The sequence below is a fragment of the Dendrobates tinctorius genome, unplaced genomic scaffold, assembly GCF_039654945.1.
Source record: "Dendrobates tinctorius isolate UK_male_01 unplaced genomic scaffold, ASM3965494v1 ptg000044l, whole genome shotgun sequence".
Lineage (NCBI taxonomy): Eukaryota > Metazoa > Chordata > Amphibia > Anura > Dendrobatidae > Dendrobates > Dendrobates tinctorius.
In genome coordinates, this window is record NW_027361712.1 from 31758617 (window position 1) to 31784497 (window position 25881).

General features: G+C 47.6%; 1 protein-coding gene and 1 long non-coding RNA gene across 4 annotated transcripts in view; one reads left to right on the plus strand and one right to left on the minus strand.

Annotated features, from left to right (window-relative positions):
- CHD8 (chromodomain helicase DNA binding protein 8) overlaps nt 1–25881 on the plus strand; it is a 134307-nt gene that overhangs the window by 94610 nt on the left and 13816 nt on the right. For all 3 annotated transcript variants that reach the window (XM_073575487.1, XM_073575485.1, XM_073575486.1), the window contains exons 35-36: nt 8721–8828; nt 22020–22166. In XM_073575487.1, the coding sequence (XP_073431588.1) occupies nt 8721–8828; nt 22020–22166 (255 nt within the window). The remainder of the gene's footprint in view (nt 1–8720; nt 8829–22019; nt 22167–25881) is intronic.
- The window catches only part of LOC141089166 (uncharacterized), an 83444-nt gene that overhangs the window by 7697 nt on the left and 49866 nt on the right, over nt 1–25881 (minus strand). The gene's annotated exons all lie outside the window — the stretch shown is intronic.

Consider the following 25881-nt stretch of genomic DNA (forward strand, 5'->3'; position numbering starts at 1 on the left):
ATAACCTATCCTGTAGAAAGGTGATATAACCAGATTTTGGTTGCTTACTGTAAAATCTGTTTCTCAGAGTCTTCATTTGTTGGACACAGGAACCGTGCGTGTGTGTTGCTGTCACTAGGAGGTTGACACTATGCCATGAAAAAAATGTTAACTCCGCCTTCCTCAGTATACACCCCTCCAACCGGCTGTAGGACAATTGGTTAGTAAAAAAGCAGTAGGAGGAGACGTTATCTTCTAAGTCCTCATATATTCATTACAAGTAACAAAATCATGGGAGGGCGCTGTGTCCCCCAATGAAGACTCTGAGAAACAGATTTTACGGTAAGCAACCAAAATCCTGTTTTATCCGTCTCATTGGGGGACAAAGATACTGTGGGTGTATGCTTCTGCCGCTAGGAGGCTGACACTAAGTGAAAAAAAGAGGTTAGCTCCTCCTCCGCAGTATACACCCTCGCCCCTATTGCGGGCGGAAATCAGTTTTTTGCTTAGTGTCCTATGGAGGCACACACAGTCTGGATCTCTCCAGACTATTTTTTTCAAGTTTACTATGAAGATGAGACTGGGGCGACTGACCCTATTGAAAGGGTCCGATCTCCCCAAACCATCAATGGGCGAGCACGCGTTGAGTATCGCCTCCGCGTATACTTTCCCGCACCGAGGGACATATCTGGGACTTTTCCCCAGACTTCTATTTTTATTTGTTATTTTATGAAGATGAGAAAGGGGCAACGCATCCTATTGAAAGGATCCGATTTCCCCAAACCATCAACGGACGAGCACGTGCGAGTATCCCTCCACTTATCCTTTCCCGTGACGTGGGACATTATGCCAGACTTAGCTTTGTCCACCCCTAGGTATTGAAACCATGGGCTTGCACAGAGGCACAAGACTAGTCTGTGCGGCCCCCACTGCTCCACCAACGCTAGACGGCAGTGTTGCAAGGCGGCGGACGGTCCCTCTCCTCGCCCCCTGAAGTGGTTAGACGGAGCTAGGGTGCCTGCACCGTCCTATTTTTTTAATCAAAGACCCCCTCACATACCTGCGCTCAGGCTGAGAGGATCATCGGTGAGGAGAGGGTCGGGGAGGGCTCCTGCGAAGATTTCGGGCTGGAGCCCACAGCTCGGCGACCACTAGCCCTGCAAGAGAAGGGCTGGATCGTCAGGCGGCAGCCTGGGACAGGAACGCCGCGCCGGTCAGTAGCGCCGTTTGGTACCGTATCCCCCCCCCCCCCCCCCCCGGTCGGGTAGGCCGCGGCCGTAAGTTCCACCCTCGGGGCCGCGCGTCACTGGCGGCGGCAAAATCGAGGCCCCGGCTTCGGAGCACGGGCTAGGCCGCAGAGCGGAAGTACCGCCCCTAGATCGGTTTTTGCAGGCTGGTGCGCGCCACGGATGTCGGCGCGCGATTTAAAGCAAGCATCCAGGTCAGGGGGGGCGCAGGACTGGGGTAAGTGCTGCCCGAGAGGCCATGCTATAGGGAAAAACGAGGGGCTACCTCTTCTCCATATCCCCAGCAGCGGACAGATACAGCATGTCCGAAAAAGCAAAGCCGCATGTTCTTTTACGCTGCATGCATCTCTTGTCGGGCTGCGTTTCCGCGGGCTCAGAGCAAGAGTTTATGCGAAGCCTGCGAATCCAAACGAGCCCTCCCCTGCGACCGCAACCAATGTGTCAAATCCCCCGGAGTGGGGCCCGATCACTGTCACAGTACATGGTGTCGCTTACGAGAGCAATAGAATCCCTTCAAGCCCCAGATAGGGGCAGGGACAGTGTCTCGCCGCCTTTAGAGGGAACCTCCACCTCACAGGAGCCTCTGGCCTGCAGGGGCCGCTCCCACTCCAGGCAGACCCGGGGGAAATGAATCCACACGGTGTCGCCCAGTCCATCCGGTGCCTTCGGCATCCGTAAGTTCTGCTTCTCGCTCCCTGTCACCAGTGGTTGATAGCAAGCAGACCTCAGATGACGTCTCAGACGAGCCACTTGACCTGGACACTCCAGGGTCATGTGAAACAGTGGACAGCCTCATAGAAGCCGTCAATCAGACCCTGGGGAGTGAGGATGATCCCGCAGCGGCTACGGGGCATAAAGTGGCATTTAAACGAGTGAAGCGGCTGCACAGAATTTTTTCCTCTCACCCTGAGTTTGAGGACATAGTGCAGCGGCACAGAGAACGTCCAGACCGGCGTTTTCTCGGGTTAAAAGGCACTCGAAATGAGGTATCAGTTTGCTCCGGGCCTCCGTAAGCAATGGATGGAATCCCCGATAGTGGATCCTCCGGTTTCACGCCTGGCCACTAAGACCCTGTTATCTGTCCCAAGGGTTTCCTCGATTAAAGATTCCACGGACTGCCTTATTGAGAGCCTAGCTCGTACAGTATATGAGGCGTCAGGGTCTGCACTTGCTCCCTCGTTTCCAGCAACTTGGGTAGCTAAGGCCATATTATCATAGTCAGAAACATTAAACAAGGTCACGCAGGAGCAGGATCTACCTGCAGAGATCTCGGTGGTCGCAGGTCAGATGGCGATAGCCGGAGACTATGTAACGAATGCGTCTTTGGATGCGGCCAATTGTTCAGCAATTGCTGCCGCTAATGCAATCTCTCTGAAGAGCCCTATGGTTGAGGACATGGCGGGCCGATTCTACTTCCAAGAAGTCCTTGTCTTTCCTGCCTTATCAGTGCGGCCGCCTATTTGGAGAAAAGTTGGATCAACTTATCTCCGACTCCACAGGAGAAAAGAGCGGGTTTCTCCCTCAACAGAAGCTTAAACCGCTTTTCGTCACCCGGTTCAGGCACATTTTCGGGCCTTTCGCAGTGCCACCGACCATTCTAGGCCGACCGTGACTGCATTCGTCAAGGGGCGGCCGCTAAGCAGCATAAGCCTGGTCTGGGACCTGAATAGGAGACCGGTCCGGAGTCATGCATTAAAAGACTTCGGGTGGACTACGGGGCCCAATTCCGCCACCTCAGGCCGCTCCAACCAGGATAGGGAGCGTCAGGTCTCATATAGAGCCAACCCACTGGGGAGAATGCGTGCTCAACAGGCCAGATCGAGGGACCCAGATCCTAAAGATCATCAGCCAAATGACTCGAGGTCTTTGTCAGACGACACCAGCAAGGTGGGCGGCCGCCTACTCTGTTTTCGCCACTTCTGGGCCAACATCGCTCACGACGTATGGGTAAAAGAATTAGTGTCCTCAGGTTACATAATAGAATTTGTCAGATACCCTCCAAGATGTGTTTTTTTTTTTTTTTTTCCCTTTTCTGGCTTCCCAGGGTGGATACCCAGGTAAGGGCTCTATTGGGAGCCATCAAGTTGCTCCTGCACAACGGAGTCATTGTTCCAGTGCCGGAACACGGAAGAGCTCAAGGGTTCTATTCCAACCGTTTTACAGTTCCCAAAAAGGACGGGTCTGTAAGGCCTGTTTTGGACCTGAAGCTTCTGAACAAATTCATCAGGATCAGACATTTCTGGATGGAGTCTCTCCGTTCAGTCATATCAGCCATGGAGCAGTGAGAATACTTGGCCTCAATAGACAACCAGGACGCATTCCTGCATATTCCCATTTTTTCCTCCTCATCAGAGGTTTCTACTCTTCGCCATCAGCGTTCAACATTTTCAGTTCGTAACGCTACCCTTCGGGCTAGCCACAGCTCCCAGAGTGTTCACAAAGGTTATGGCAATTGTCATGGCCACACTGCATTCTCGAGGCATAGTCGTCTTGCCTTATCTGGACGACCTCTTGGTCATGGGCCCGTCAATACGGGCATGTGAGGAAGGTGGCAACATCACGCTAGATACTCTTGCCGCTTAGCTGGTTGGTCAATACAAAGAAATCATCCCTTGTGCCAGCTCAGAGGATCTCCTTCCTAGGAATGATCTTCGAAACTTGCCGATGGTTGGTAATTCTTCCTCAGGAAAAGGCGCTAGTCTCCGGCAGGGAGTCCGGACTCTACGCCAACCAGTCCCTCATACCATCCGATCCGGGATGAAGATCCTAGGGAAAATGGTAGCAGCAATGGAAGCGATACCTTTCGTCCAGTTCCATCTTCACCCCCTTCAGCACGCCTCGTGTCAGCCTGGGACAAGAATCCTTTCACGCTTGATCGGCGGTGCCAACGGTCCTCTCCAGTCAGGCAGTCGCTCGGATGGTGGATAACCAGTTCCCTCTCTGGCCTAGGGGAAACCTTTCCCTCCAGGTCATGGGCTGATAATGACAATCGACGTCAGTCTCCTCAGTTGGGGAGCGGTGTTTCGCCACCACACAACCTAGGAATGGTGGTCGCCACAGGAGGCATGCCTCCCGATCAACTTATTGGAGATACGAGCAATTCGGCTGGCGCTGCAGAAGTTTCATCACTTTCTAGCAGGCCGCCCTGTCCAGATTCCATCAGACAACGCCACGGCGGTGGTTTAAATAATTCGTCAGGGGGCACCCGCAGCAGAACAGCCACGCGCGAGGTGGGGCACGTTCTTCAGTGGGCCGAAGCAAACCACTTGGTGATTTCAGCTGTCCACATCCCTGACGTGGAAAATTGGGCGGCAGACTTCCTCAGCCGGCAGGGTCTTGCATCCGGAGAGTGGTCTCTACATCCCGAAGTTCTTCAGCAGATTTGTCAACTGTGGGGAGCTCCGGATGTGGGCCTGATGGCTTCGAGTGAATGCCAAGGTGCCCACATATGTCGCTTAGGCCAGGGACCCGCAGGCATTCGCGGTGGATGCGCTGGTTCTGCCATGGAACCAGTGTCGCCTTCCATATCTTTTTCCCCCACTGCCACTACTCCCGAGAGTCAGCAAAGGGATCAAGACGGAATGGGGGCCGGCGATTCTACTGGCCCCGTCGAGCGTGGTACGCAGATCTAATGCAGCTGCTCGCCGACGTTCCTGGGCGCCTGCTAGAGCGCCCAGATCTACCATCTCGAGGGCCAATGTGCCACCGAACTCAGGGACCCTATGTTTGACGGCAGGGCCGTTGAATCTGGGATTCTAACCCAGGCAGGGTTCGGGAGCGAGCTGGTCGCTACAATGATTAGCGCCCGGAGGTCTGCTTCAGCATGAATTTACCACCACACCTGGAAGGTGTTCTTTGCTTGTTGTCGAGGTGCGGTGTTTCTCCGCTGAGATTCTCGATACCCGGCATCCAGGCTTTTCTCCAGTCGGGCTTAGAGAGCTCGGATAGCTCAGTCGGTAGAGCATTAGACGCGGGCTTTGCCCCAGGTGACAAATATCGGCCTTATCAGTCCTGTTCCAGCGCAGAATTGTTACCAATTTGCAGGTGAAGACTTTTCATTCAGGGAGTCTCCCACTTGGTACCTCCCTATAAGGCGCCTATGGATGCCTGGGACCTTAACATAGTCCTAAGTGTTCTGCAGGAAGCTCCATTTGAACCGCTTCAGAATATCTCTTTGAGGTACCTTACCTGGAAAGTGGTGTTCCCAGTGGCCATCACTTCCATTAGGCGGGCTCCAGAGCTGGCGGCCCTATCCTGTCGAGCTACGTTCCTCACTCTCAATAAGGATAAGGTGGTCCTCAGACCAGCCCCTCCTTTTCTGCCAAAAGTCATGTCCTCTTTTCACATTAATGATGTGGTTTTGCCTTCATTTTGTCCAGCATCGGTGCGACATGTGGAAAAGGCTCTTCACACGTTAGACCTGGTAAGAGCCCTCCGGAGGTACATGTCGCAGACGGCACCCTTTCGTCAGACGGACACGCTGTTCGTGCTCCCCGAAGGGCGCAGGAAGGGACTCGCTGCCTCAAAATCGACCATAGCCAGATGGATTCGTTGGACGGTTCAGGAGTCCTACCGCATTAGAGGCATGCCGATTCCAGCAGGGATCGGAGCGCACTCTACCCAGGCAGGGGGCGCCTTTTTGGGCGCTTCAGCACCAGGCTTCGACGGAACAGATTTGCAAGGCAGCAACCTGGTCCAGCCTGCACACATTTGCCAAACATTATAATATCCATGCTCAGGCCTGGGTAGAAGGATTCTCCATGCAACCGTGGCGCACCTGTAAACAAGAGGTGCGTGTAGCTTGGAGCGATGAGTCAATCTCCCACACAGGGACTGCTTTAGGACGTCCCACAGTATCTGTGTCCCCCAATGAGACGAAGGAAAAAAATGAATTTTTGAGAGTACTCCCCGTAAAATCCTTTTCTCAGAGACGCTCATTGGGGGACACAGCACCCACCCTATTAGCCAGTTGGCTCTTGTTTTGCTTAAATGAATGTGTTTACCTATTTGATATAAGGGTGGTGTTTTCCTTTGGACATGTTATACCTGTATTAAGGCTGATTTGTTGTTCTCCTACTGCTTTGACACCAAACTGATTTCTGCCCGCAATAGGGGCGAGGGTGTATACTGCGGAGGAGGAGCTAACCTCTTTTTTTTCACTTAGTGTCAGCCTCCTAGCGGCAGAAGCATACACCCACAGTATCTGTGTCCCCCAATGAGCGTCTCGGAGGAAAGGATTTTACGGTGAGTACTCTTTTGTCTCATTGGGGGACACAGGAACCGTGGGACTTCCAAAAGCAGTCCCTGGGTTGGGAAAAGACAGAAATTTCCTTCAGGTCGGAGAACTTACCACTGCCGCCTGCAAGATTCTTCTGCCTAGGCTGGCGTCCGCTGAAGCATAGGTATGAACCTCATAGAACCTTGAAAAGGTATGCACGGACGACCATGTGGCTGCCTTGCACAACTGCTGTGTACAGGAAGCGCCCACCGCCCGTGTTGAATGAGCCTCGACCCCAGCAGGGGACACCCTGTCCTTCACCCGGCAGGCTTCCAGAATTGCCATTCTGATCCAGCGGGCAATTGTTGCCTTGGAGGCCGGCAGGCCTCCTCTCACCCCATTGGGGATAACAAAGAGCGAGTCCTGGCCAGATAAACCTTTATCTCCCTGACCAGGTCTAGCTTATTCAAAGAACGCTCCAGAGGATGGGTTGGAGTGGGTCAAAGTGATGGAAGGATTATATCCTCATTCAGATGGAAGGCCGATACCACCTTGGGAAGAAAGTTAGGAGGAGGCCACAAAACAACCTTGTCCTGGTGCATAATTAGGAATGGAGGGCGACAGGACAATGCCGCTAATTCTGAAACCCGCCTAATAGAGGTGATGGCTACGAGAAAAATCACCTTCCAGGACAACAAAGACATGGGAGCTTCCTGGAGGGGTTCAAAGGGTGAATCTGTCAAGGCTTCCAAGACCTAGTTAAGATCCCATGGAGCCACAGGGGATCTGTAAGGAGGGGCCGCATGTGCCACCCCTTGCAGAAAGGTCTTAACCTGTAAGCGGGAGGCCAAATTTCTTTGAAAAATAGAGCAGATACCTGGCCTTTCAAGGAACTTAGGGCCAGACTGCCATCTAACCCTGCCTGGAGAAAAGCTAGGACAGGTGACAGGGAACAGGGCATAGGTGTCATAGAATCATAGAATCGTAGAGTTGGAAGGGACCTCCTGGGCCATCTGGTCCAACCCCCTGCTCAAAGCAGGATTCGCTAAATCATCCCAGTCAGATGTCTGTCCAGCCTCTGTTTGAAGACTTCCATTGAAGGAGAACTCACCACTTCTCGTGGCAGCCTGTTCCACTCATTGATCACTCTAACTGTCAAAAAGTTTTTTCTAATATCTAATCTGTGTCTCCTCCCATTCAGTTTCATCCCATTGCTTCTAGTCTTTCCTTGTGCAAATGAGAATAAAGTTGAGCCTTCTACAATGTGACAGCCCTTTAGATATTTGTAGACAGCTATTAAGTCTCCTCTCAGTCTTCTCTTTTGCAAACTAAACATTCCCAAATCCTGCAACCTTTCCTCATAAGACAGGGTTTGCAGACCGGTCACCATTCTGGTCGCTCTTTTCTGAACTTGCTCCAGTTTGTTGATGTCTTTTTTAAAATGTGGTGCCCAAAACTGGACACAATATTCCAGATGAGGTCTGACCAAAGAGGAGTAGAGGGAAATAATGACTTCACGTGATCTAGATGTGATGTGATTAGACTCACACCAGCCAAAATAGGCCTTGCAGGCTCGATAATAGACCCTGGAAGAGGATGGCTTCCTAGCCTGGATCATTGTATTAATGATGCGGGCCCTGAGCATAAGTGCCTGTCGCTGGGGTACGGCGAAAGGGCTGAAAGGGCTGAGCCCTACTTTTGAAAACCTATCGACGAGGCTTTGCCTGAGGGAGAAGGGAGCTTGTACCCCCTGTTGCATCCTTAATGATTTGACCTAACATTCACCAAAGAACCGGGTGCCCTGAAACGGCAGATTGGTCAGTGATTTCTTTGAGGACAAATCAGCCTGCCAAGCCTTTAGCCAGACCGTCCGCTGGACGGCTACCACGTTACTGTATGCTTGAGCTGCGCAAGACTCTGCATTCAGGGCTGCTGATACCGCACATTGAGGTAGGCATGGGTCTCCGAGAGACCCCTGTCCACCTCCTGCTGACTCTAAGCAAAACTGATTGTCCTACAGCCGGTTGGAGGGGTGTATACTGCAGAGGCAGAGTTAACTTTTTTTCATGGCATAGTGTCAACCTCCTAGTGACAGCAGAACACACCCACGGTTCCTGTGTCCCCCAATGAGACGAAAGAGAAATATTGTTTATGGGACTACCCTATAAACTGATGGCTGACACCATACAGTTGCAAATCCTGAACCAATAGTTCCAGAAGACAAATGTAAAAGTATGCCATCTCATCATGCTCATGTTATATCTTTCCCCATCTAGGAAGAAGGGCTGAAAATTAAATTTCAGAAGCACAAGCTTCTAGGTAATGGAGCAGTGGACTCAGTGCAGCATGTACATAAGAAAAAAAGTAAGAAGAAACTGTCCCAGGTAAGTGGTTTTCAACACAGCGACGTCTTAGGTAGGAGTTAGTTCAGATCTAAGCCAGGAAATCGAGGATTTGAATGTAAACTAACGTGTGCTTGTATAGGCGTGTTTAACACCCCAGTTAACCCCTTGCCAACCTGTGACATAGCGTTTGCGTCATGAAAGTCGGTGCCAAGCCGACCTGTGACACATATGTTGTGTCATGGGGGGGATCGCGTTCCTGCGAGTCGGGTGACCGGGGGGGTCACTGAAAGGTCACCCGACCCGCAGGTACAGGACCCTTTGTACTTCACCCCCGGGGATTGTGGCTTAGCGCCCCCCCCGTGGCTACGATTGCAAAGATTGGCTGTTTCACTTTTAACAGCCAATCAGAGCAATTGTAATATTTCACCAATGAAATTTGGTGAAATATTACAATCCAGCCATGGCCAATGCTGCAATATCATCGGCCATGGCTGGAGACCGAGATCTGACCCCCACCCACACCGGACTGACGGCGGCGATCTGCCGCCGCTGTCAGCATCTGCTCCCCCTCCCCTTCCGATAAACCCCCCCCCCCCCCTTTTCATTCATTCATAAACTCACAGTAATCAAAATAAAGAAAAGTAAATTAACCCCCGGTTTATCATCCCAATAGGTAGGGACAAATAATAAAATAAAGGAATTTTTTTTTCCTCGTTAGGGTTGGAATTGGGGTTAGGGTTTGAATTAGGGTTAAGATTAGGGTTAGGGGTGTGTTGGGGTTAGGGTTGAGTTAGAATTGAGGGGTTTCCACTATTTAGGCGCATCAGGGAGTCTCCAAATGCGACATGGCGCTACTATTGATTCCAGCCAATTTTGCGTTCAAAAAGTCAAATGGTGCTCCCTTCCTTCCGAGCCCCGACGGGTGCCCAGTGTTTCCCCCCCTACATATGGGATACCAGCGTACTCAGGACAAACTGGACAGCAACTTTTGGGGTCCAATTTCTCCTGTTACCCTTGTGAAAATAAAAAATTGCGGGCTAAAAAAAATCATTTTTTGAGGAAAAAAATGACGTTTTATTTTAACGGCTCTGCGTTATAAACTTCTGTGAAGCACTTTGGGGTTGAGAGTGCTCACCACACATCTAGATAGTCTATTTTCCAAAATGGGGTCACTTGTGGGGGAGCTCCAATGTTTAGGCACACCAGGGCTCTCCATATGCAACATGGTGTCCGCTAACAATTGGAGCTAATTTTCCATTCAAAAAGTCAAATGGCGCTCATTCCCTTCCAAGCCCTGCCGTGCGCCCAAACAGTGGTTTATGACTACATATGAGGTATCGGTGTACTCGAGAAATTGCCAAACAAATTTTAGGATCCATTTTATCCTGTTGTCCATGTGAAAAATGAAAAAATTGAAGGTAAAAGAAAATTTCTCTGCAAAAAAAATACTTTTTCATTTTTACGGATCAATTTGTGAAGCACCTGGGGGGGTTCAAAGTGCTCACTATGCATTTAGATAAGTTCCTTAAGGGGTCTAGTTTCCAAAATGGGGTCAGTTGTGGGGGAGCTCCAAAGTTTAGGCACATCATGGGGCTCTCCAAACATGACATGGTGTCGATTGGAGCTAATTTTCCATTCATAAAGTCAAATGGCGCTCCTTCCATTCCGAGTCCTGCCATGCGCCCTAACAGTGGTTCCCCCCACATATGGGGTTTCGGCGTACTCGGGACAAATTGGACAACAACTTTTGGGGTCCAGTTTCTCCTTTTACCCTTGGGAAAATAAAAAAAATTGTTGCTAAAAGATCATTTTTGTGACTAAAAAGTTAAATGTTCATTTTTTCCTTCTATGTTGCTTCTGCTGCTGTGTAGCACCAGAAGGGGTAAAAAACTTCTTGAATGTGGTTTTGATCAGCTTGAGGGGTGCAGTTTATAGAATGGTGTCACTTTTGGGTATTTTCAGCCATATAGACCCCTCAAACTGACTTCAAATGTGAGGTGGTCCCTAAAAAATAATGGGTTTTGTTGTAAAAATGAGAAATTGCTGGTCAACTTTTAACCCTTATAACTTCCTAACAAAGAAAAAATTTGGTTCCAAAATTGTGCTGATGTAAAAGAAAGATTTTTGGTATTCACCGTAAAATCTTTCTTGGAGCCTTCATTGGGGGACACAGGTTACCATGGTGTATGCTGCTGCTGCTAGGAGGCTGACACTATGCAAGATAAGAAACGTAGCTCCTCCCTCGGCAGTATACACCCACCGACAGGCACCAAGTACCTCAGTTTGTGCTTAGTGTCTGTAGGAGGCGGACCTGGATCTCCCCAGATCCGCAACTAACCTTTACCTCAGTTGGTCAAAAAAAGCAGTAGGAGAAGTAACATGAACTCACAAAATATGTACCTACCCAACAAGAGGCTCGTAGGCCCAACATGGTACAACTTAAACAGGGCGGGTATTGTGTCCCCTAATGAAGGCTCCAAGAAAGAGATTTTACGGTGAGTACAAAAAATCCTTCTTTCTTTATCGCTTCATTGGGGGACACAGGTTACCATGGGACGTCCCAAAGCAGTCCCAAGGGTGGGAAAATGAACGTGAGCAACGTGAGGAAAGGACTTAAGTCGGTTGATGGATACCGACGCCTGCGGTACCTTTCTACTTAAACTTGCATTGGACGAGGCCTGAGCATGAACCCTGTAGAACCTCGCAAGGACGACCAGGCTGCGGCCCTGTAAATCTGTAAAGTCGAAGCTTGGTGACAGCCCAAGAAGCCCCTACAGCTCAGGTGGAGTGGGCGCTCACTCCCGGAGGGGGCCATTTGTCCTGAGCATGTTATGCTTCCAGTATCACAGAACGAATCCAACGAGCGATGGTGGAATTGGAGCTGGAAGCTCCTTCCGGCGACCTTCAGAGATGAGAAGCAGGAAGTCGAATTGCCGCAGAGCGACTTGTTCTAGAAAGATAGACTGAAATGGCTCTGACCACATCCAGCTTGTGGAGAGACTTCCCCAGTGGGTGAAGAGGAGAAGGACCAAAAGGAGGAAAGGAAGATTTCCTCGTTGATGTGGAAAGAAGAGGGGAAAGACATGACAAGGCCACAAGGTCAGAAACTCTCCTAATGGACATAATGGCAACTAGGAGGGTCACTTTCCATGAAAGGAGGAAAGTTCTGAATGGGCTCAGAAGGCGCGCTTTGGGGACCGCTAGGGACGAGGTTAAGATGTCACAGATCAATCGGAGGAAAGTGGGGAGGGGCCAAACGGGCAACTCCCTGGAGAAAGGCTTTAACCTGTTGCATAGATGCCAGATCCCTCTGGGAAAGAATCGGCAAAGGTGAGACCTGGCCCTGTAGGGTGCTAAAGGGCAGGCCAGAGTGTAGAACAGATTGAAGAAAGCCAAGGATGGATGGATGGAAGGGAGAGGGATATTGGGAAAACTTTGTTGCGTCGCACCATCAGAAAAATGCTTTCCAGTACCATAGGTAAATGCGGGAGTAGGCTGGTTTGCTAGCTCTGATCATGGTCTAAATGATGTGGTGGGTGCCGTGCAGTTAAACTCAGAGACTGAGAGCTCTGGTGGCAGAGAGGGCCTCGCGAGAGAAGAGCTGGACGGCGTTGAGGCCTCCAGGAGACGTCCGAGAGCATGCTTACCAGCTCCACATACCAAGGTCTTCTTGGTCAGTCTGATGCGATCAGAATGACTTGAATTAGATCTATATAAAATATACTCACTCTGGAGATCACGGCTGGTGAAAATAGATAAGGGAGTCGAAACTGGGTCCATGGAATTACCAGTGCGTCTCGACCGATGGCCAGAAGGTCCCTGGACCTGGCTACAAATTGAGGAACTTTGTGGTTCATTCGAGACGCCGTGGAGTCGACAACCGGAGAACCCCGACGATGACAGATTGGGCTGAAGATCATGGGTGGAAAGACCACTCGCCTGATGCTAGGAAGTTGGCCGCCCAATTTCCACCCCCGGGATTGAACGGCTGAGATGGCTGGGACATAACGTTCTGACGAACGTAGGATCCTTGCCATTTCTGTCATTACCCGTTTGCTGCGAGTTCCGCCTAGTGGGTTATGTACGCTACAGCTGTGGCATTGTCCGAATGAATGCGGACTGGTTTGCCTGCAAGAAGGGCTTGGCCACGGAGGATGGCAAGGAAGACTGTATGGTTCTGCCCTGCTTTGAGCCAGGGACCTTTCGCGTGTAAGGGAAACGTGATAACCACTACACTACAGAAACTTCCATCTTTGATTTCCAGAAGGGCTTCTTGAGGGATTCAGCGCCCTTGCGCTTTTTTTTTTTTTTTTTGATGGGAAAAAGCACCCCCACCCGAAAAGACTGGCGTCTGTGCTGATGACCTGCCACTGAGGGAGAAAGAATCTCCCGTGCAGGGCTGACTAAGGCAACCTCCACCACGGCCTCACCCTGAGAGGCTGGAGTATGGGTCGGTCCAGAGAGACTGAAGAGATGTCCCAGGCAGAGAGTAGGGACAGGAGAAAAGGACGGGTGTTGAACTGGGCAAAGGGAAGGCTACCGTGGCGGCTATCATCTACCCTAGGATCCTCATGCAGGACCGAAGGGGAATGAGGATTGGGCGTTTCAGAGATTGAATTCCTTTCGAGAGAGTGGAAAACTTGTCCTTGGTAAGGAACACCTGGGTCAGATTCATGTGGAACTCCATGCCCAGAGAAAACGAGTCACTGAGTAGGGTACAGAGTGGACATCTCCCTGATAATTATCCAGCAGAGGCGGGTCAGAGTGCTCAGAGTAATCTGCAGATTCTGAACTCATTCTCGGCGGGATGGCCTTTGATTAAAAGATCGTCCAGGTAAGGAAATATTAGAATCTCCCTGGGGCAAAGGACGGCTATGATAGCTGCCATGACCTCTAAGGATCCTGAGGACTGAAGGAAAGAGCCGTGAATTGGTAGTGATCCTCCTGGATCGCAAATCGAAGGAACCTTTTGGTACTGTACAAAAATAGGGATGTGGAGATACGCCTCCCGAATTGGATAGGAGGGAACAGACAGCCTGGAGGAAAACTGGTGTCTGAGATAGCTGTTTTGGTAGGCGAGACAAAGAAATGTCTCACTGGGAGTGAAGAAATTTTATTTTGTAACCGAAAATGTTGATTTCCCTTACCCAGGTGCCATTGACAACCGACAGCCACTCATCCCTGAAGGAAAGACGTCTGCCTCCCACCCTGGAAAGACCTCCAGGTAGGGGTGACCCGACACTTGGAAGGGAATCTGCTGGAGCGGGAACCTGAGGGCTTGGGGGTCCTGCTCTTTAGTCTCCAGTGGGGCGACTGTTTGAATGATGGTCTCCTCCTCTCTCTGGAGGTAGGACGGTCCTGCTGTGATGAACTTTCCGAAGAATGGAAAGGTCGAGAGAACCTAAATGGCCGGTGAGCCTTCCTGTTAGAAAAGGACTTCTTAGAGATGGTATCCGCATTCCATGTTTTCAACCAAAGGATGCGGCGTATGGCCACGATGTTGCGGTCAGCTCTTGCGGAAACCGGCTGCATCACTGAGGCAGCTAGAAGGTATTTGGCGGCATGATCAATTTCATCCGCTAATTCAGCTAGCTCATCTTGAGGAGCTGACGCTAAGATACCCTTACAAAGTCGAAGTTGGGACAGAGCGAAGACTCCAGTGGCCTCAAAAAATAAATTTGGACAGTGATTCGATCTGACTGTCTGTCGAATCCTTCAGTGATGCACCGTTTGGTAGCGATAGAACGGTCTTGGAAGACAGGCGAGAATACCGGCAGATCCACCTTAGGGGACTCGGCTCACTTTGTGGGGTGCACGTCTAGATGATTTCGTCCTGAAGAATGCTTTTCTGGATGTTCCAATTGTTTGCTCAAGTTAACCTCGAACTCTTATTGATTTGGAGAGGTTCGGGAGGGAGGAAGGATCTCATCCTCCTTTTAGCTTGAGTGTTTGGATAATAGCCGATATAAGGCTATCTACCATGTAAGTGAGGGCTGTATCTGAGTCATACCCGGACCGTGAAACTATATCTGACCCAAGGTCGTCCTCAGAGATGGGATTTGGGACGAAGAGAGCAGCCTGGATGCTGCGGAGGTTTTGGTGAGCTGTAAGGAGCCAGACAGAGCCCTCTTCCTTCAACTCCTACCCGGTCTGTCCCTTTGGAGGATGCGGTAAGGTGCTGGCGACTCACTGTGAGAGATGGTCGGAGCACTGTTGGCTGTAGATAGCTGGAGAAGAGTCATACCTGGTCCGTGAATCTATATCTGACCCAAGGTCCTCCTCCGAGGAGGGGAGCTGGGACGAAGAGAGCAGCCTGGAGTTCTTAGTGAGCTGGAAGAAGAGCCAGACAGAGCTTCCTTGAACTCCGACCCAGCCTGTCCTTATGGAGGTTGTGGTCAGGTGCTGTCGGCTCGCCGTGAGAGACGGCCGGAGCACTGGTGGCTGTAGACGGCTGTGGAAGTCGTTCTAAGACCTGGACCAGGGACTGGGATACCACTTTAGTCAGGTCTGCGACCGACACATTGCAATGGCCCACTCTGGTGGAGAGTGAGTGCTCTCATCCCAGGAGTCAGTGTTCTCTTGTGGGGCAGACGTGGTGGAGGTACTGCAGGACGGGCAGAGAGGAGACGACCGACCTGACGTCCACATTATTTTATTTTTACAGCGTGCACAGGCGTAATGAGATACGGTGTACCTAGCAAGGGGAGCCCTTGTGGAATTGAATATATGTAGAGAGTAACAATCTCTAGTGAGGTAAAGATACTGCAGGGGAGCGAGTAACACTCTCTCGTGAGGTAAAGATACTGCAGGGGACCACTATAAAGTGGCCCAGGGAGAAGGACCGAACCTGTTACAAATGATCTGCAGCAAGCAGGAGCGCGACTGTGTTCCCCGAATAGTAAGCCTGTGGGCTGCCAGGGTAGTGCAAGAGATGCTGGGCAGCGTTACGACACTGGGGCAGTGAAGGATCTTAGCAGTGGCTGTGGCTAGTGTCCGACTGGCATGATAGGCCTGGGCTCAGGGAGAGGGGCGTGCATCATGTGGGCTTCCAGGCCTGACTATGGGGGAAAAATAAGCGCCAAAAAAGCGTGCGCTGAACAGGGAAAACCCCTGTGACAATGAAAGTGAAGCCGCCTATGCCGGAACCTGACAGGAAAAGCGCTATGTACTAGGGTGAAGCCGATACCCCGGGAGAGGAAGGGGGTCGGTGATAGCGGTGGGGACACAGCATGGCCCGGGCGCTGAGTGAACTGTGAAGCTGTTATTAATAAAGTGCGCGGCCATGAGGGGTTGTGGTACCGTAGACTTCTATGTGGAGTGTCCGCCTTCTTTTCCAGCTTGGTATATAATGAGGAGACATACCGCAGGGGCCCCTGGATGGAGAGGGTCACTGGGAAACAATATCCTCCTTCCCGCACTGTTCCTACAGTGCAGAAGACTGCATCAACCCCTTCAGCGAAGGGGGGAGGGTCACAGTCTTCCCCTCAGCCCTCTCCGGAGAGATGGGTGAGGAGGGGAATCGGCAAGGACTAGCCACTGGTTATCGCCCAAAAGCACCCATAAGGGTGGTAGGGGATAGAGTCCTGGCTGCGGGATGCGATGTGGGCGATGCCACACTGCTAGCTCAGCCGCACAATATGGGAAGGCAGGGTGAGAACTTACACCCTGTTTCCCCGACGCTGTATCTGAAAAAGAAATGGAAAAACATTAATAAAAAAACAACAAAGGTAAAGGTTAGTTGCGGATCTGGGGAGATCCAGGTCCGCCTCCTACAGACACTAAGCACAAACTGAGGTACTTGGTGCCTGTCGGTGGGTGTATACTGCCGAGGGAGGAGCTACGTTTCTTTTGCATAGTGTCAGCTTCCTAGCAGCAGCAGCATACACCATGGTAACCTGTGTCCCCCAATGAAGCGATAAAGAAATAGACATGTGGAAAATGTTATTTATTAACTATTGTGTCACATATCTCCGGTTTAACAGAATAAAAATTCAAAATGTGAAAATTGCTAAGTTTTCAAAAATTTCTGCCAAATTTCCCCCCCCCCCCCACCACAAATAAATGCAAAAATTATCGACCTAAATTTACCACTAACATGAAGCCCAATATGTCACGAAAAAAGATTCTCAGAATCGCTAGGATCCGTCGAAGCGTTCCTGAGTTATTACCTCATAAAGGGACAATGGTCAGAATTGCAAAAAATGGCCTATTTTATTATATAAAATTTACTTTTTTGTTCATTTTGCCTCCCAAAATTCGGAGTAGAAAGCGATAGTCATGTGCTCAAAAATGGTACCAACAAAGACGTCAACTCATCCCATAAAATACAAACCCTCACATGACTGTCAGCAGAAATATGGAAACATTTATAGCTGTCAAAGTATGGCGATGCAAAAACTATTTTTCTATTTTTTGCACAAAAAAAAGTGTCTTTCATGTGTTACAGCAGCCAAACAGAAAAACAAAAATGTAAATCTCACCGCAGAATACTAGTCTAAGGGGGTCAGATTCCTTGTATAAATGCTCAGACCTGACACCCATAATGTGGTGGTGCACCATCTTGCTGGAAAATCTCAGGGAACGTGCCATCTTCAGTGCATAAAGAGGACAACACATCATCATGTGGCATTGAGGTTTCCATTAATGAAGAATGGCACCAAGCATTCCCATTTTATTTAGATGTATCCATATAAATGGCCCACCCTGTAGTATGGCGCTCCTTCCCTTCTGAGCTTTCCACTGTGCCTGAAAAGTATTTCCCGATTTATTTGTCGGATATTGGTGTATGCAGGAAAAATTGCACAACAAAGTTTGGGGTCTGTTTTCTCATATTTATTACCCTTATGAAAATTAAGAAAAAAATTTGGTCTAAAGTATAATTTGAAAAAAAGGTAAATGTTAATTTTTTTCCTTCCACATTCCATTGAATCACCTGAAAGGTTAATAAACTTCTTGAATGTGGTGTGGGAAACCTTGAGGGGTATAGTTTTTAGAACTTTTTGGTATTTTCTGTCACATAGGCCCCTTAGTCACTTCAAATGTGAGGTGGTCCATAGAAAAATAAATTAAAAAAGAACAAACTGGTTTTGTAAATTTTGTTGGAAAAATTAGAAATCGCTGGTCAACTTTTCACCCTTCTAACTGCCTAACAACAAAAAAATTGTTTGTGAAATGATTATTCTGATGTTAAGTAGACATGTGGGTAATTTTATTATCCATTTTGTGTGGTATAACTATCTGGCTTAAGGCATAACAATTCAAAGTTTGAACATTGCAGAATTTTTAATTTTTTTTCGTCAACTTTTCAATATTTTTTTAACCCCTTTACCCCAAGGGTGGTTTGCACGTTAATGACTGGGCCAATTTTTACAATTCTGACCCTTGTCCCTTTATGAGGTAATAACTCTGGAACACTTCCATGGATCCTGGTGATTCTGACATTGTTTTCTCGTGACATATTGTACTTCATGTTACTGGTAAAATTTCATTCATATAACTTGCGTTTATTTGTGAAAAAAACGGAAAGTTGGGGAAAATTTTGAAAATTTTCCAACTTTGAATGTTTATGCCCTTAAATCAGAGAGATGGCACACAAAACTTAAGTAACATTTCCCACATGTTTACTTTACATCAGCACAATTTTGGAACCAAAATTTTATTTTGTTAGGAAGTTATAAGGGTTACAAGTTGACCAGCGATTTCTCATTTTTACGCCTTTTTTTTTTTTTTTTTTTTTGGGACCACATCACATTTGAAGTCACTTTGAGGGGTCTATATGATAGACAATACCCAAAAGTGATACCATTCTAAAAACTGTACCCCTCAAGGTGCTCAAATCCCCATTCAAAAAGTTCATTAACCCTTCAGGTGCGTCACAGGAATTTTTTGAATGTTTAAAAAAAAAAAAAACTTAAAAAAAAAAAAAAATACTTCAGGTCCAATTTTTTTTTAATTTTACCAAGGGAAACAGGAGAAATTGGACTGCAAAAGTTATTGTGCAATTTGTCCTGAGTACGCTGATACCTGATATGTGGGGGGGAACCACTGTTTTGGCGCATGAGAGCTCGAAAGGGAAGGAGCGCCGTTTGACTTTTTCAAACCAAAATTGGCTGGAATTGAGATCGGACGCCATGTCACGTTTGGAGAACCCCTGATGTGCCTGAACAGTGGAAACCCCCCAAAAAAACCCACAAATGACACCATTTTGGAAACTAAACCCCCCAAGGAACTTATCTAGATGTGTGGTGAGAACTTTGAACCCTCATGGGCTTCACATAAGTTTATAACGTGCAGCTGTAAAATTAAAAAAATCATATTTTTCCACAAAAATGATCTTTTCACCCTCAATTGTTATTTTCCCAAGGGAAACAGGACCCCAAAAGTTATTGCGCAGTTTGGACTGAGTACGCTGATATCCCATATGTGGGGGTAAACCACTGTTTGGGCGCGTGGCAGAGCTCGGAATGGAAGGAGCACTGACGCAAAATTGCCTGGAATGGACATCGGGCGCCATGTCGCGTTTGGAGAGCCCCTGATGTGCCTGAACAGTGGAAACCCCCCCACAAGTGACCCCATTTTGGAAACTAGACCCCCCAAGGAACTTATCTAGATATGTGCTGAGCACTTTGAACCCCCAAGTGCTTCACAGAAGTTTATAACGCCCGGGCTTGAAAACAAAAAAAAATCATATTTTTTCCACAAACATGATCTCCAATTTTTTTATTTTCCCAAGGGTAGCAGGAGAAATTGGAGCCCAAAAGATGTTGTCCAATTTGTCCTGAGTACGCCAATACCCCATATGTGGGTGAAAACTACTGTATGGGCACACGTCGTGGCTCGGAAGGGAAGTAGTGACATTTTGGAATGCAGACTTTGATGGAATGGTCTGCGGGTGTCATGTCATGTTTGGAGAGCCCCTGATGTGCCTGAACAGTGGAAACCCCCCACAAATGACCCCATTTTGGAAACTAGACCCCCCCAAGGAACTTATTTAGATGTGTGGTGAGCACTTTGAACCCCCAAGTGCTTCACAGACGTTTATAACGTAGAGCCATAAAAATAAAAAAACATTTTTTTCCACAAAAATATTTTTGCCTCCAATTTTTAATTTTCCCAAGGGTAACAGTAGAAAAATCGGACCCCAAATGTTGTTGTGCAGTTTGTCCTGAGAAGGCTGATTTCCCATATGTGGGGGTAAACCCTTGTTTGGGCACATGGCAGAGCTTGGAAGGGAAGGAGCACCGTTTGAATTTTTCAACGCAGAATTGGCTGGAATTGAGATCACACGCCATGTTGCGTTTGGAGAGCCCCTAATGTGCCCAAGCAGTGGAAACCCCCAATTCTAACTCCAACCCTAACCCCAACACACCCCTAACCCTAACCCTAATGGGAAAATGTAAATAAATACATTTTTTTAATTTTATTATTTTCCGCTAACTAAGGGGGTGATAAAGGAGGTTTGATTTACTATTTATGGCGGGTTTTTATGTTTGGCAGCTGTCACACGCTAAAAGATGCTTTTTATTGTAAAAATAGTTTTTTTCAGTTCTGACCTCTGTCGCTTTAAGAGTTTATAACTCATGCTGTACTTAATTTTAGTTGTAAATTTTGGTTGATACAATTTGTGGTTATTTAACCCCTTTCTGACATGTGATGTACTCTCCTGTCCACGGTACCCGGGCCCGTATGACCGGGAACAGGATAGTACGTCAATACGATCAGCGGCACTCATGGGGGGAGCGCCGCTGATTGCGGCCGGGTGTCAGCCGATTATCACAGCTGATATACGGGACTATGTGCCAGGGGCGGTCACTGAAGGCCCCCGGCACATTAATCCTTGGCAGTGTACCGGGGAAACGGAAGAATCGCACATGAAGGGGGCTCCCTGCGTGCTTCCCTGAGACCCTCGGAGCAGCGCAGCACGTCTCCTCCCTGCAGGCCACCGGATCCAAGATGGCTGCGGCGGCCTTCGGGGTCCTGCAGGGAGGCAGCATTGTCAGTGCCTGCTGAGAGTAGGCACTGAGAGAGCCTCTGCAGCGCCTGTTAGATTGCTGATCTGACACAGGGCACTGCAGTGTTAGATCAGCGATCGGACACTTTATTATATTGCCCCACACTGGGACAATATAATAAAATAAAAAAAAAAAATCCCCAAATAAATTTTTTTTTCTTTTGTAAATAAAAAAACAAAATAATAAAAGTACACATTTTAGTATCGCCGTATCCGTAACAACCCGCCCAAAAAAAGTAATTCATGAAATGCTGGTTTTTGTTCATTCTTCGTCCCAAAGATCGGAATAAAAAGCGATCAAAAAATGTCATGCGCCCGAAAATGGTACCAATAAAAACGTCAACTCATCCCGCAAAAGATAAGACTTCACATAACTCTGTGGGTCATAATACAGAAAAATTATAGCTCTCAATATGTGGTGATGCAAAATTGGCCTGGTCAGGAGGGTGAAAACAAAGCTGGGAGGGGGGAATGAAGGGGTTAAAAAGGCAAGCTGAGTAAAGGGAATGGTCTCTGATAGACAATACTTGTAAAAATGTTTCTTTCCTCTGGAGTGAACATACAACAACTCTACATTCTATGATTCTAACAAGGAACACATCCCTTCTATTATTTAGCAAAATTGTTGCTTTCATTTACAAGGGGGAAAAAAGAGCTGTAATTTTCTTCCTGTGAGTAAATGCTTCGCTTTACTATTGCAGTAAATAAATCCAGCTTTTTTTTTTTTTTTTGAAGGGGTTCTCCAGAAATGATGTATTCATCAATGCTTTTAACCCCTTAGTGACCGCTTTTGTGCATTAAAACTGTGGCCACTAAGGGTATCTAACCCCTCGTTGCGTTTTTAAAACAACGATCGGGAATAAGACACTAGTGCCCTCCCAGAGTCAAAAAATTTCCCGGGTCTCTGCTACTGGGGGTAGCCGAGACCCTGGAGAACGTGACCAGGGCCAGATTTTCCGATGCTCGATCACGTGATCGCCGTTGTTCAATGAACAGCAATTAATAAGCCAAGTTTCTGTCAATATAACTAGATGGCGGCCATTTAATGTATGACGGTATGTTCTTTCCTACCCACAACAAATGTCATTTGACTATTAAAAGTATTTTGGAACTCCCTTCACATTGACATGTTTCTTTCTACTTTTTTTTTTTTTTTTTTATTTATTTTGTTTCACTGCCCAAGAACCCCCTTATTGAAATACTAATTTGTTCCATTTCAGATGGATCTAGATATGGACACTCGAATACCAGTTGTGAGTCAGAGGGATGGTACTGTACTCCTTGGAGAGGAAGCCCCAAAGCGCTGTCAGTTACATGAGTGGCTGCATAGACATCCAGACTACATTGTGGATCCTCGATTTTTAGCAGTAAGGGCTTTTAGAGCTTCTATTTTTTTGTCTTGATCATCATAGCTATTCAGGGATGAGAGCGATTTGGATATGGCTGCAAGATGTTGTGAATTGTACTGTAAGGTATTCAGCTTCTCATGTGCTCTCCTCAGATATGGGCGTATATAGGCATCCGTTCTCTACATACTGGTTTAATAATGCAAGAGCATTTGGCAGATCTTAAAATGTGTTCTGGCTTATTGATCTGAGCTTTTTTTTTTTTTTTTTTTGTTTACAGCAGGTTTATTTATTTTTTTTAGGAATTATAAAATCCTAAAGGTCTTCAAAACAATTTATAACAAGTCAGATCAGAATTTCTGGTGATCACCCTAAGTCTGTGATAACACATTGTGAATATTATACCGAAGTCTCAGATTTCACATTCCTAAATCCAAACTTATTCATTAACCCCTTTACAGTCTTGGACGTATAAGAGCGTCTAAGGTCATCTCTCTGCCTTTTAATGCGGACTTCGGCACTGAGCCTGTATCTTTTCCCAGCCTCTAGCAGCCCCGGGTGGAATTGCGATCCATTCGCGGCTGTTAACATGTTAAATGCCGCTGTAAGAGATTTAACTCGCATAAACCGGATACACGCCCCTGTCACGTAATTGCAGCGCACCGATGGGTTATCATGACAGCCAGGGGTCTTCAGAAGACCCCCATGCCTGTCATGGAGAACCTCCTATGAACACCGGTCCATTGCTGGCATTCATAAGAGATGATTTCTGCTCTGCTATGTGTAGCAAAGGCGATTGGAAGATCACAGTCTCCTAAGAGGCTTATTAAAGACAGTAAAAAAGAAAAAAAAATACTAAAATTTAAAACACAAGTTCAAATCACCCCCATTTTGTCCCATCTAATATATAAAGCTCAAGTGTGTGTATGTCCGGGATTGGCATCCGCACCGTCGCAGCTACAACCACAAAATTTGACACAGTCACAAGTCTGGACCCAAGAGCGTCCTAGGCTATGTTGTGAGGCGAAATTTTAACCCCGCGCGTTCCAATTCACCAAACAATTTTGCCCCTACCTACATAATGGGGAAAAAAGTGTGTATCAAGCCCCGCCCCTCATTATGATGTCATAATGGTTGCCATGGCGACGCTGATGTCGTCATAGGTTGCAAGCCCCTGTCATAATGGTTGACTATGGGATGGAGAATGTGTGATGGGTATATGGGCTCTGGCCTATGGGATGGAGGATATGTATGATGGGTATATGGGCACGGGACTATGGGATGGAGGATATGTATGATGGGTATATGGGCATGGGACTAAGGGATGGAGGATGTGTGATGGGTATATGGGCACGGGACTATGGGATGGAGGATGTGTGATGGGTATATGGGCACGGGACTATGGGATAGAGGATGTGTGATGGGGATAGAGGATGTGTGATGGGTATATGGGCACGGGACTATGGGATGGAGGATGTGTGATGGGTATATGGGCACGGGACTATGGGATGGAGGATGTGTGATGGGTATATGGGCACGGGACTATGGGATGGAGGATGTGTGATGGGTATATGGGCATGGGACTATGGGATGGAGGATGTATGATGGGTATATGGGTACGGGACTATGGGATGGAGGATAATTTTAATTTGCTATAACTAACCACAGTTAGTTACTGTGCCCGGTCAGCGCTGGGCTCTTCAGCTAGTTCACAATAAAACAATAAGAGAAAAAATACTACACGATTGGTATTGCTTTCAGAAATGACCGATTTGTCAAAATATAAAGTAAATAATTGGATTTGGTAAACGGTGTAACAAGGAAAAAAACCCTCAAATTACGTTTTTGTTGTTTATAGTCCCCGCAACATTGCAATGACAGGCGATCAAAAGATTGCATCTAGCTCAAAATGCTATCAATTAAAACGTCAGCTCGGCACACACAAAATAAGCCCTCACTCAGCCCCAGATTCTGAAAAATTGAGACGCTACGGGTCTGTGAAAGAAAAATAAAATGACGCCATTTTCTATCTTCGGGGGTTCGTTCTGGTTCCACCACTTAAAAAAAGAACCTACATACATTTGATATCTGTGAACTTGTACTGACCTGGAGAATCATAATGGAAGGTCAGTTTTAGCATTTAATGAACATGGTAAAAATTATGGAATTGCATTTTTTTTTTCAATTTCACTGCACTTACATTACCACCCCCATTTTTCTGTACTACATGGTAATATCAAGTGTCATTCAAAAGTACATGTCCTACAGAAGCCCCCATACTTCTATATTTACAGAAAAATAGAAAAAAATTATGGCTCTTGGAAGAATTGGAACAAAAAAAAAGAAAAACACAAACTCACAAGGTGGTGAAGGGGTTAAGTTGTTTACGCAAGAGTTTTGGCACAAATGGCCTTTAAAAAGTTGCAGAATGTTTGCAAAACTTGGAAGTTGCACTAAAAGTTTGCTCTTTTTGATGCGTCCTAGTCTGCTTTGCAAAAGCTGGTATGGCATGGATAGGCCCACCCATGCACTCGCACCAATGTTATTCAATGAGGCCGTACAGATGAGTGATATTTTTCACTGACTAAATCTGCATATATAAAAAAAATATTGCAGCTTGCACTACTTTATACTGCAAATTATGTGAGACTCCCTTTCAAATCTATGGGCGCGCAAAAAATAAATCGGTATCTTCTGTATACTTTCTATGCAACCTCCTTTTCACATTGGATAGCGCACCAGCACTCTCATGCAACACATATCTGCTAATTCCATTACCTCACTCTGTACCTTGAACGAGAAGGAGCTGGTGCTGTGCTGCCTCCTGGTTCATATGTGAGTGTGTGTATTCACTCCCACCACCACAGAGCCACCCCTACCTACCATAGTGTCACCATAACTTCTTTCTCTAAGGGTAAGCAAGACGAAAAAAATGTGCCTATTGATATCGTGTGTATGAATGCAAATGTCTCTAATTTTGTGTGGGATCCAAGGAGTAACGTTTTTCCATGTGGAGACTGACCTGTCAAGGTGAAGTCTTGCAGTGCTTCTTTGGTAAATATGTAAATTGTATCCTTGAGAGGAAAAGGACTAAAACTCTAGTGCCACCTATGGGAAGTGGTTGACATGTCAGTCTTCGCAAGGTAAAACCTTAAGGGCCTGTCACACTAAGCGATATCGCTAGCAATACCGCTATAACGTCACTAGATTTTGTGACGTATCAGCGATATAGCTAGCGATATCGCTATGTCTGATACTTGCCTCCAACCGCTCCCCCGCTGGTTATCGCTGATCGCGTGAGAACGTCCTGGACCGTTTCTCGTCGTCAGCTTCCTGCTGGGCCGACGAGTGTCGCGTGGACGCGGGCGGGAGGACGTCAGGATTGCCTCGTCTGACAGGTAAGTAACGACCGCTGCTATGTCGCTGGTGAGATCTGCCTGTGTGGCAGCTCACTAGCGACCACTTAGCGATGCACCAGCGATCCTGACCACGTCATATCGCTGGTCGGGATCGCTGGTGCATCGCTAAGTGTGACAGTACCTTTACCCCGTGAATCTCGGTGACACTTCTCGCCCAGCCACACCAGATCTCACACTTTGCACTAAGGGAAATACACTGAAACGGTGTCTGCAAATTAAGGTTTTGGCTTTTATCCCAAGTCATGTGACAAGGCTCATTAATAAAAGGGTCGCTATTGCCTTTAACCCCTTTCTGACGTAATATTCCATCCATGTTA